General features: G+C 40.2%; 1 protein-coding gene across 6 annotated transcripts in view; it reads left to right on the top strand.

Moving 5' to 3' along the window:
• Positions 1-12,239, top strand: part of trappc9 (trafficking protein particle complex subunit 9) — a 297,274-nt gene that overhangs the window by 13,353 nt on the left and 271,682 nt on the right. For all 6 annotated transcript variants that reach the window (XM_070556143.1, XM_070556145.1, XM_070556147.1 and 3 more), the window contains 2 exons: positions 3,894-4,110; positions 5,303-5,446. In XM_070556143.1, coding sequence (XP_070412244.1) covers positions 3,894-4,110; positions 5,303-5,446 — 361 coding nt within the window. The remainder of the gene's footprint in view (positions 1-3,893; positions 4,111-5,302; positions 5,447-12,239) is intronic.

Genomic DNA, 12,239 nt, shown 5'->3' on the forward strand with positions numbered 1-12,239 from the left:
TGCTGTGGAGGAAAGTAGAGAAACCAGCAAAGACAGAAACCATTGTAAAAGGCTGACACGGTCCAAAGTTTGGGATCAAGAGTTAAACTACGGGTAGATTGGCTAAAGCTAAGATAGCTCGTAGCACGCTCACAAATTACTATCAAGTGGAGTTCAGACAGAAACGTGATGGTTGTGAACGTCCAAACTCCATAAGCGGAAGAAAAATCCCCATTATCCCGTTTATTTGTGGATCTCTGCAGCTACAGCGGAGTCTGCTGTTGTTGCTACTGAGCGTTAGCGAGTCTGCGTCACACACGACAGTAGGACTACGGCAAGCCCTTGTAGCATGTAATTCAAACGCTTCTATATTTGAATACAATTTAGATTGGATTATGTTGCCAACCTGTACATAATAAAATAGATATGCCATCATTACATTGTTACTAGTAGATGCTACATGTTATTATAATTTCCAGTAGACTAGTACTGAACATGTTACTGAGATAATTAAATTCTACTGATCATATGTGAACATATTTATATATGTTTAGACTGAGTGATATTAAACCTATAATTTTAATGAAATGCAAGTCAAATTTTGTTCCATATAATATTTATTAACTGTAAATATCAGCTGGGAAAGCTTATCCATTTATCATTTACTTGTTTTTTAGAATTTTAGCTGCTGACCATAATCTTGTTTCACTTGAAACGTCGTCAAATAGAGTACACGAATAATCGATGGATGATTCGATAGAATACTCGAGTACCACAATATTTGATAGCTGCAGCTGTACAGCTCTGCCTTTTAGAAATTCTGTTTGCTGAATAAACCTGCACCCAATGTTACAAAGATTTATATTTGTTGTTCAGCTAGAGAAGAGCACGACTTGGGTTTGTGGAGGATCAGCAGTGATACAGGGACGTTTAGCTGTCGAAGGTCTTTGGAGTCAACCCCCTAAGAGCGTCATGTTCAGATGGAGTGTTTTGGCAGCAGTAGCCGACACTTTAGAAGTCAGGCCAAGCAACATGAGCAAAAATCACTTCTCCTCAAATGACTGATGTACTTTATATTTTTCGTAAAAAGCCCAGTTCTACCTCAAACTTAAAAAAAAAAAAGATTAAATATTCACCAAAAAACAAAAGCATAAGTAGTCGATTTCATAAAACTAGTAGCTGAGCCAGGTGCTTTACTGTAAACATGTGAAACATGTCATGCATCCGGCTGCATCGGGTCAGTGTAGCAGAGGAGACAAACATTCTGACTCACCGGGTCTTTGCAGAATTCCTCTCTCCCTATTTCTGGTAGTCAGATGCATCAGTTCGTCTGTCCCTCGTGTGTTTATTGGTTTTCTACCAGAGGAAATCCTCTCAGCTCAAACACCTGCTGTCGTTATCACACCGCTTCTTTTTTCACACGTTGGAATTCATGCTTCAGTGGCCAGTATGTGATCCAGGTTCAACAAATACCTTCCTCTTTTATGTATTTCTTGGTTATTTATGCAAGGTGTGTGAAATTTGGGCCTCCTCCTTGGTTTAATTCTAGATTATCTTCTTTATTTATTCTTTTTGACAAATATTCTGTCCCTCAAAAAGACTAATCCCGCCAATAAAAGTGTCCTTTTCCCTATAGGCTGAGGTAGAGAGTAGTAAGCCTGCAAGATCTGGTTTCCCTTCAAAGCTTTGTTCTCTGCCCTTTTCATTTTAGATTGATGAAGCTCCTTAGATGAGAGGCATCTTCATAAACCAAAGTTAATTTGCCTCCTGCTAGGAATACCATGTCCTGGATGACTGAGTACCTTCCTCAGCAATGAGATGTTAATGGTTCTGCTGAAAAAGTACTCAGAGATTCTCAACACTATAGCTGTTTCCTCTCTTTAAAACAAGCCTTTCTGGCTTTTTTCCCATTTTATTTTACTGTATTTGATTCTGTCGGCTGTTTTTAGTTGCAGAGATTTCTTTATACTTGGTGTTTGCTTGTCTGGAGATGGTGGGTATTTTCAAGATCCTGAAACGTAGAATAGGAGATTTTGTTTTCTTGCCATTCAAACAAGCTACTGTTATACAACCTCTTTTCTTCAGGCTCCCCCCACAAGCTCCGCCTCCAAAACACAGTGGTCTTTTACGCTTTTTACCTGTTGTTGGCACCATTTCTGCCATAATTCCTAACGTAACACACCTACGTAACCATATTAGACGATGTAGTATGCTAGCTAATATAGTGTGGTGATTTAATCGTGAAAAATGAGGCAGTTTTTAGCTTTCTTGGTTTTTTTCTTAATTTTAAAATTACAGCAGCTCAATGCCATCAACAATCTGGGAAATCTCCACGAATAACTAGTCAAAACTTTCAGAGCCACCCTCAAACCTTCTCCCACTTACTCTCTTCTGGCTCCACACGCTCGCTCGCACGCACGCACGCACGTTGCTTGGCAACAAAACTGACCAAGAGCTCTGCCAGCAGAATGACGACAGGCTGCATTCACAGATAACAGGTCCGCCACCTATGTTTACAAACAAGAACAGAACCAGACCCCAAACAGCCCGTGTAAAACAACTCCTTTAAAGAAATCTACCAACACAAATAAAACATAACCTACCGTCCATTGCACTAGTAATCCTGGCTCTGGCTGAGAACACACGATTCATTCACACAAAGGGGTATGTGCACAGGGTGGAGAATGTCAGAGGATTAATGGATGGATCAGGATCCAATTAGTAAAACATTTTGTTCACACTTAGTGATGCACCGGTATGAAATCTTTGGACCGATACCGCCTCGCCTCGTCTTCTTTCACCTATTTGGGTCCGGGTTGCAGAGGTAGCTTCTCAACCAGGGAGTTCCAGATCGTCCTCTCCCCGGCCACCTCCACCAGCTTCTCGGGTAGGACCTCTAGGCGTTCCTGGCCCAGTTCAGAGATATACTTTCTCCACTGTGTCCTGGGTCGACCCGGGGACCTCCTGCCGGCAGGACATGCCTGAAACACCTCCCCAGGGAGGCATCCCTCAAAACCAAACCACCTCAACTGACTCCTCTCGATATGGAGGAGCAGCGGCTCTACTCCGAGTCTCTCCCGAATGTCTGAGCTCCTCACCCTATCCCTAAGGCTAAGCCCGGCCACCCCGCAGAGAAAACTCAGTTCGGTCGCTTGTATCCACGACCTTGTTCTTTCGGTCATTACCCAAAGCTCATGACCATAGGTGAGGACTGGGCGGTAGATGGACTGAGCCTGGCTTTCTGGCTCAGCTCCTTCTTCACCACAACAGATTGGTTCAGCGTCCACATCAATGCAGACGCTGCCCCAACCCACCTGTCGAACTCCCTCTCCCTCCTTCCCTCGCTCGTGAACAAGACCCCGAGATACTTGAACAACTCCACTTGAGGCAGGACCTGGGCCGATATTCGATATTAAGATCACTGTTATGGCCGATAACCGGTATTTGCTGATACCGATATACTGAATCAGCAGATTTTGTATAACATGAAAATTATTAAAGCTGAATTTACGTTGTTATGTACACACACCACACACATTTACGCGTCTGAGATGATTACATTCACTGTTCACATGACTAAACAATTACACATCACCCCATCACCCTCTGAAACAGGCACCCAAAGGAAGACGAGGTGGAAAACAACATTGGTTGTTAAAATCCGCCCATTTTTATTTATCAGACCGACACCGATACGTTAAAAAATGACTAACATCGGCAGATATCGATATTGATGCCGATATATTGTTCATCCCTACTCACAATGATAGATGATGAAAATTATTCACTTTTATGACCCATTAAATTTTTTTGGTTGCTGTTGGTATGTGAAAAATATTTCAAGCACAATATTTCATACCCCAGCTTTAATGATAGTTTTATGAAGGGAATATTAACTACGTGCTCATCTGCAGCTATCCGAGGAGGAGAAGATTCAACGATACAGTATCCTGTCTGAACTCTACGAACTTATTGGCTTCCATCGCAAATCAGCGTTTTTCAAACGTGTGGCAGCCATGCAGTGTGTGGCCCCCACCATCCCGGAGCCAGGCTGGAGGGCCTGCTACAAGCTGCTACTGGAAACCTTACCTGGATACAGCCTGTCGCTTGATCCCAAGGACTTCAACAAAGGTTGGCTGATACACTTGAAGGTTGGATTGTGTGTAAATCTGGATATGAGGATATATAAATAAATAAAAAAGCTTTATTTCTACACTTGACATGATAATACTTTGAGCAAATCTGAGAGTGGCTCTCTAAGGTGTTGTGTAGTCAGTCTGCCACTTAATCATAAAGAAGCCCACATGAGACCTGACCTGGGCATTCGTGACAAGCCTGTGGGCTCTACAGACACTTGACCCTTGTCCACTGCTCTCACAGCAAGGAAAGTAATGGTGATTAAAAAGCTCACGTTGAATAGAGCAGCTCACACATTCATATCTTCTTTGTGGAAAGCTATTTGAGAGACACTGAGAATATTTTTGCTGATAATCTTTGGCCTTGTTTTCTTTGTAAGTAGTAAGTAGACTGGTTGTAAAAGAGGAAGAAAAAGCAATAGTTTAGATATGAATCTTTATCTTTCATTTCTCTAATATTTCACATACAATTCACATGTGGTAAGTCCTGATATGTTAGCGTCTGGCTATGCCGGTACGGCATTTATTAAAGGTGTGGAAACATGAAAATGGTCTCCGACCCCTATCTCCTGTATTAGCTACCGATAGAAAATAGACGGGGAAACTCTCGGATTTGAAAAGCCTGACTTGACGTTCATGGACTCACCCACCTCGACTCGTGATGGGGAAGGCTGTTGTTGGTTTAGCGTTCAGCAAACAGCAGAGGACGTCGCCGCTAGTACAAGCTAACCATTAGCATTAGGAACTCCACCACACAGCACAACTCCTTCAGGCTTGTGTTATTAGTGGAGATAAAAAAATTAATGTTACAAAGCAAAAGGAGTCAGTGGTAGAGTTGTGTTGCTCTTAGCCAATCAGAAGGGAGATGTTCAAATATCAGGAAATAAGGCTCCAAATCCTGTTGTCTGAAGCTACTTTCTCCTCCAGCTGACTTATAATTCACATAATTTGAATGGTGGTTTTGTAGAACGGTTACAAAAAATATCCTATTTGTTGTAAATGGCTGGCTTCAGTTTGGAGAAACAAGTTGGGACTGAACTGATGTTCTTTCATTGTGTCCAGTTAGTGGTCATAAAACAATATATCTAAAAAATGCTAATATGTGACAGCCCTGTAGCGTTACAGGTAGGTGTCAGCAAGGAAATTTACCTGCTTTGAGTGTGTTTTTCCTTTTGTCACCCATTTAGGCACCCATAGAGGCTGGGCCGCTGTGCAGATGCGCCTGCTGCACGAGCTGGTGTATGCTTCCCGTCGTATGGGCAACCCAGGCCTGTCTGTACGCCACCTGTCCTTTCTGCTGCAGACCATGCTGGATTTCCTCTCTGATCAAGGTCAGTTCAAAGACGACAGTAATGATGGGGAAATGATCAAACATATGCTTACTAGAAAAATATTATTTTAATATATATTAGAAAATTACCACCCCCATGCTGGTTCTCAGTCATCCGGATCATGGTAATCCAAAAGGTTGTGAGGCAACCCCACATATGATACAAGATCAATGAGAGCACTCGTCTTTTCATTCCTTGGCCAATTGTCAGATATACTAGACATAAGTGTGTTCTTTTTTCTGATAGTATTATATTGTGTCCAGAGTTTAATGTGATTCCATGGAAACTAAAGCCAGTATGACATTGTGCTCCAAGCAGGAATCTTGTGCAGTTCAGAGAGGCTTTTTCTCTTTGTGTTTGTTTATTTTACTAAAGCTGAATAAGCCATACTATTCACTGGCTACACAGCAGAGGTCAGTATAATTGTTTGGGATTCTAAATTCAAAACATGAGTAACACGAGAACCTGACAAAGAAAACTGAAAAATATTAAAGATTAACAACATTCATGATTTGACCTGTTTATAATGCATTTATTATAAAATGTTATTAACAGTTTTTACACATCAAGAGTGAAATGACAGATGATAGCTGCTTTTCTGCTGCTTTCCCGTTTCTTCTTCTAAAGGAACAGACCATGTTGGCTGTTTGGGATTTGCCAGAATAAAATAGTTTTTCACAAGTTAACGTTCTAAACTATTTACTCTGTCAACTCATTTCATCCACCAGCAGCAGCAGCAGTGTCGTGTTCATCGACATAAATATAGGTCATGTTAGAGAAAGGTCATTGTTAGTTCTTTAGTGAAAAAGTCCACTTTCCTTTGGGCTTGAATTAAACAGAAATATAAATTATTACCAGGATATTAACCTGATTTTAATTACTTTTATTTGGCTCTGCTTTAGTGAACGGTGTTATTTCAAAGGGCATCTTGAACACAGTTTTCTTCTTAATGATGGAAAGGGAAGTCATTCACATCTAGTGACTAAATGACAAATTCACTCGGGAGAGCATCAGGTCTCTTTTATGTCCCACCACTTTAATGTAAACACATTTGCATAAAGTTTAGTCATGTCTTCACAGTACCGACCACTGGAACGTCTAACAAAATATGTGAGGTTTTTTTTAGGAATAGAGCAGAAAATAGTACTCCTAAACAGCCATCTTCCCCAATAAACGTCCACTGAGTGGGCGATAAACGATTTTCTGAGGTCTTATCCCCTCACATGTGTACGTTCCCGACCTTTATTAGCATCCAGATACTGAGATCAGCAGCTCTGTAGTTAACACCTTCCCTTCAACCATCAGATGAGAGCTTGTATATCAAAGGGCCAACACCAGAAAACGGCTGCCATCTGTTACTGTGTGAATGCTGACTCAACATTCATCAGTGTCTCTGAACAAATAACCAACGTAACACCCACAAGGTTCACAGAGATGACTTGTTGAGTTGTAGTTGGAAACTTATCATCATTGTGAAAGAGTGCCTAAAAAGCCTTGCAGTGTTAATTTTGGCTTAAAATTTTAATCAAGTCTTAGTCTTTTGACAAAAATTCTCTTTAATTTTACTCATTATTCAGTCGTCAAATTAGTTTGAATTTTAATTTTACTTTAGTCGACTAAAATATATGCATATTTATTCTGATGCAATAATTTTCAACTTCTTTAAAGGTAATGTTAACTAAACCTACTTGAAACTGTAGATAAATATGAAAATTTCACATTTTGGATCAATAAAACTCTATTTGTAATTGTTTCAATAGCAGTAATTCATGGAAATACCGAAGTGCGCACTGACAGTTAGAATTTTTGTCTGTATTAATAAAATAAACAAATCTGTAAAATGTGCAGCAATATTTATAAATAGACAAAAAATTGCATCAAAGCATTCAAAGGTGCCGTTCTAATAATGCGAGGAGGTAAACTAAAGATAATGGGGTTTCAGGTGTAAATATTAGAAGTTTCCATGATTTACCTTAGCATTTTTCTGGGCTGCTTGAATGTTTCTTTCTCATAAAAACACAGCTAGGAAACTGAACGCTGTTAAGGTTGGCTGTAGCAGTGCCACGAAAAGAAAATTCAATTAACACGCACGGCTCTGTGAGTTCAGTTCGGCTGTAACCAGGGATGTATATTAGTGAAACTCTGGTGATACGACACGTATCACAATACGGGGGAGACGATACAATGTATCATGATATATTGCGATACATTCAGTCAGACGATATTAGCGATATTTTTAGACTGAATAGGAAAATTCAATTAACAGTCCAAACGGATACTTAACATGCTTAACATGAGGTATCTGAACCATAACAGAAGGATTTACATTTCAATGGTGGAAATGAACCCCACTGCTGCTAACTAGGAGTCTGCGTTTGAATTGCACCAAAAGAAAAGAAAAAAACTCAAATGTTTGCATGTAAATTCTTCCCAAAATTAGATTCACAGCTTTTGAATATCAGTATAATATAGCTGGAAAAAATATGACGATATATTGCCATATCCATATTTTCTTACATCCCTAGCTGTTACTATTCACTCCTCCTAGCTCGCTGCTACCACCGTAACACTTTTATAACCAAGGGAAACCCCAGATTATGTAACCAAAAAATACTTTTTAGATCGTCACACTTCATGTTTTTCCTCCCAGCTGTGGACATTTTCTCCTTTTAGACATAAATTGTTCAACTGTTACCGGCAGAGACATCATGATGTCCATTATTACCAGTATCTTGTTCAAACATCGGCCGGCTCTGGACTCCGGTTCTTTTCCCTTCTAGTCCTGCCTGTTCCATTTGCTGATTGGTTCTTTTGTCCATCCCTCCCATCGTTCCCTTTTTTTGATTACATTTTTGTCGCTGTCAATTTTTGTAGTTGTCTTTTATTCGTCAACAAAAATGTTGCTCAGTATTTGTCATAATTTCGTTTTCTTGTAGAACGGATCATTTTTAGCTTAGTTTTCGTTCTCAAAAATTAATCAGTCTTGGAAAAAAAAATTTTGTCAACAAAATTAACACCGAAGCCATGTAGCCCTCTCAGGTGAAAGGAAGCCTTCACTTCAATGAGCTGCTAACCCTGTTTTCTAATTACCATTGTAATAACTGTTATGTACTGATCAGAATCTTCAGAGGAGCCGTCTCTCCTCTATTCCTCATTATAAGTAAAGCATTTGCAGTGTTTAATTCACTGTTGTGTCTGGCTGAGTTTTAGTTGTTGGAAAAAAAACAGAAAAACAAGATCAGATGAAGGAATATGAGAAGATTGTTGAATGAATAAAGAAGTGTTTATAGCCAGCCATCAAAGACACAAACTTCTGTCTGACCGTGGAGGTAATTGGCAAACAGCATACCCCAAACAAAACATTAAAACCAGCATACGGTCTACCACTGAGATGTTAAACATAGGGAAAAATAGAGGAAAAGAGACATTACAGCTCTTTTTCATCATTAGGTTCTTAGTAAAAACTAAAAAAGCCCTGATAAGTCTGATTTATTTTTGTAGGAATGCAAGTGTTTAGAGCAGAAAACATCAGACCAAAGATGAATGTATTTTCTCTTAAATTAGTGGGAGCCTGCAACACTTTTCACTTTTACACACACACACACACACACACACACACACACACACACACACACACACACACACACACACACACACACACACACACACACACACACACACACACACACCAGAATGTAACACTTGTAACTGAGTATCTACATGCTTAAACTGCTGCATCTATCCTTATATTTTCTATATGTTTGTTCCTGTGGTGTTTGTAAAAGAAAACGCAGAACCAAAACATCCTAATCACTTCTGAATTTTATCAGGAAGATTCATCCAAATAACTAATTGCTGATTGCAAATCACTCTCCAAAAATGTTTTCCCCTGTATTCTAACTTTACGAGACACTGAGTGTTTGGTTATCTCATCTGTGAGCCATAATCATCAAAATAATAGGAAAGGAAGGCTTGAAGTATTGAAATATTTCTCTTTGTAATAAATATGTATAATGAGTTTCATTTTCTGAAATTAAGGACAAAAAATATGAAACTTTCTAACAGTAGTCACCTTTTTTTTGCTTACAGGTCACAGTAAAGTTAAATTGAAGTGAAGTTTGAGTTATGGTGCCTTAATCTAAGCACATTTCTCCTGCTTTTCCTCTTCTGTTACATGTCAAGGCGATGAAAGCACAGTTTTCTGAGGAAGATGAATCAGTTCTAAGTTTTACCCTTTCTCTAAGTATTCCCTTTTCCTACTGATGGCTGACACTTGAAGATGAGATCCGATAACATGGAGAACAATGTGAAGTGTTATAAGCTGCACCTATTCTCTCCCTTATCTGAGTGTAAAGCTTTTTTGTTTTCTGGACAATGTGTTGGCGTAATAACAAGCTGTGGACAGGAAGTTACAGGAAGTGGAGAAAAAGAAAAATTCTTCTTCCGGCACTCGCAGAGTACAGACGCTTCTGCTTTTGCTCCCTTATCTTTTTTTCCCAAGGCTCTTTGTCCTGTCTGCCCACAGAGCGCTTCTCTGCATTTCTTCTGAAAAACCCTATTTTTTAGAATGGATTTAATTAATTGGTCATTCAACGCGATTGATGAGACTTTTTCTACGATGAGAACGGAGGAGGGGGCTCCCACTTGCCCTCAAGGGACACACGCAGAGGGATATATGCTCGATTCCTGGAGGGAGTGGAAGATCGTATGCCTCTCAGCTGTCCATTGAAGATGTCAAAGATGTGTGGATATTTGGCCTGATGATCACTGGATTTCTTCTGATTGGAGTGGGAGGATATGTGGTTTTCTGGAACTTTGGGAAGATGGGAGCGATTGGAGGGCAACCCGCACCCACGGAAAGCACCGTCCATGTGGAGACCTCACAGACTGGGACGTTACTCGAGGTGAATCATAAGCTGGACAATGTTCTAGCTGCGATACCGGTATTAGTGCGCAAAATGGATGTCATCTTGGAGAGGGTCACTGGACGGTATGGAGATGTTTAAAACCTGAATTGGCTTCACTGGAGGACTTGAATGATCAGTTACAGACTTCAAGGCAGAGAGGAAAATGATCTCTGCCTGACCCAAACAAAGTCTTGCTATCCGAATCTGACGCCATGGCAGCCTTGTGAATGCCAACAACAAACCCCCACGAAGGAATGCAGACAGATGCTGTGAAAACCCGACCTACCCCCCCCCCGCCTTCGGATTGGTGGACTGGTGAGGTCATCAACCTGCAGGTGTCAATGTGCTCTGCGTTCCTCCCAAGATCTCCCTCCCACCTGTGGCTACAGTGGCTGAGCGCCATAGGGCTGCTCTCACTGGGGAAACAGGATCCCAACAGTTAACATATAAGTTGTTTTTTTTCCAGTGATATCTTCTACAGTTATGACCGTTCAACTGTCATTAAATGTCCGAATGTTTGCTGGGCAGTGTTTTAAAAAGTGTACATAAGCTAGATGGCTTTAACCTTATAAAATTATTATTTTTGCAAACATTATGCTAGTGGTTGTAGAGTGACTAGAGCATGAGCATTACAATATGTGTCACTAATACACCGGGAAGGCACTTAGAGTGGGGGTGTGTGTGTGTGTGTGTGTGAGAGAGAGAGAGAGAGAGAGAGAGAGAGAGAGAGAGAGAGAGAGAGAGAGAGAGAGAGAGAGAGAGAGAGAGAGAGAGAGAGAGAGAGAGAGAGAGAGAGAGAGAGAGAGAGAGAGAGAGAGAGAGAGAGAGAGAGAGAGAGAGAGAGAGAGAGAGAGAGAGAGAGAGAGAGAGAGAGAGAGAGAGAGAGAGAGAGAGAGAGAGAGAGAGAGAGAGAGAGAGAGAGAGAGAGAGAGAGAGAGAGAGAGAGAGAGAGAGAGAGAATGTGTGTGTCACGGACACATCAAGTCAATGGCTCCATGCAACCTGCAGCATTTCTTTAGATAGGAAACTTTGAACTACTTGGAATAAAGAATTGAACTTCGTTGACTGTCTATGTCTACTTCTTAAAGTACCTTGGACTGACTCTTGTTGTGAATTGTTGTGAATTGGCGCTATGTAAATAAACTGAAATAATGGTCAAAATAAACTACAGTGTTGTTTTCAAATGCAGCTGAACCAGCTCCGGTTACAAAAATTTAAGGTGGTTTATGTAAATGCTATTTTATAGTCTTGCACATCATAATCAGTTTTACTTCTCACTGCTTTTATCACGACACTCAGAGGGTATTTGCATGCACAAATAGAAGTAGCAGCCAGTTTCAGTGCAGGCTAGGTCTTCTGTAGGAGTAACATAACATTTCTGCTAGACTCAGTGATGGTAGTGCAAAGGTTTCACAACGGCATTAGCATGAATTGCTTTGACATTTTTGAGATAGAAGTCGTGTTAATAAGACAGCAATCCACTTTATTCTTGGCCACGCTTGGACTAAGTGCTGTATATAATTGTTTAGTTGTTGGACTTCTTACAATTCACTTTACTGTGTGTGATGTGTTAGATGACGATTTTACAAACGGTTCAAATAAAAAATAAAAAAGTCTGAGAGTTAAACATTATTAGAGGAGTGCCTTTATTGCTTGTATTTCATTCAGCTTTGGACCTTTTCATATTTTTCTGTATATTTTCTATCAGAAATTGTTCACTTGCACCTGTGGGATGTCTGAATGGCTTAAATGACACAAATGAGAATTTTTGTCATGTACCTTAGTTTTTATTAAAAAGAAAAATCTCCATTTCCTCTCATTTAATGTGTGCAGACCTAAGATGTAAGGGTATTCAGGTAGTACGACAAGAATGGAGAAATTCGATG

The sequence above is a fragment of the Nothobranchius furzeri genome, chromosome 11 (assembly GCF_043380555.1).
Source record: "Nothobranchius furzeri strain GRZ-AD chromosome 11, NfurGRZ-RIMD1, whole genome shotgun sequence".
In the NCBI taxonomy this organism is placed as follows: domain Eukaryota; kingdom Metazoa; phylum Chordata; class Actinopteri; order Cyprinodontiformes; family Nothobranchiidae; genus Nothobranchius; species Nothobranchius furzeri.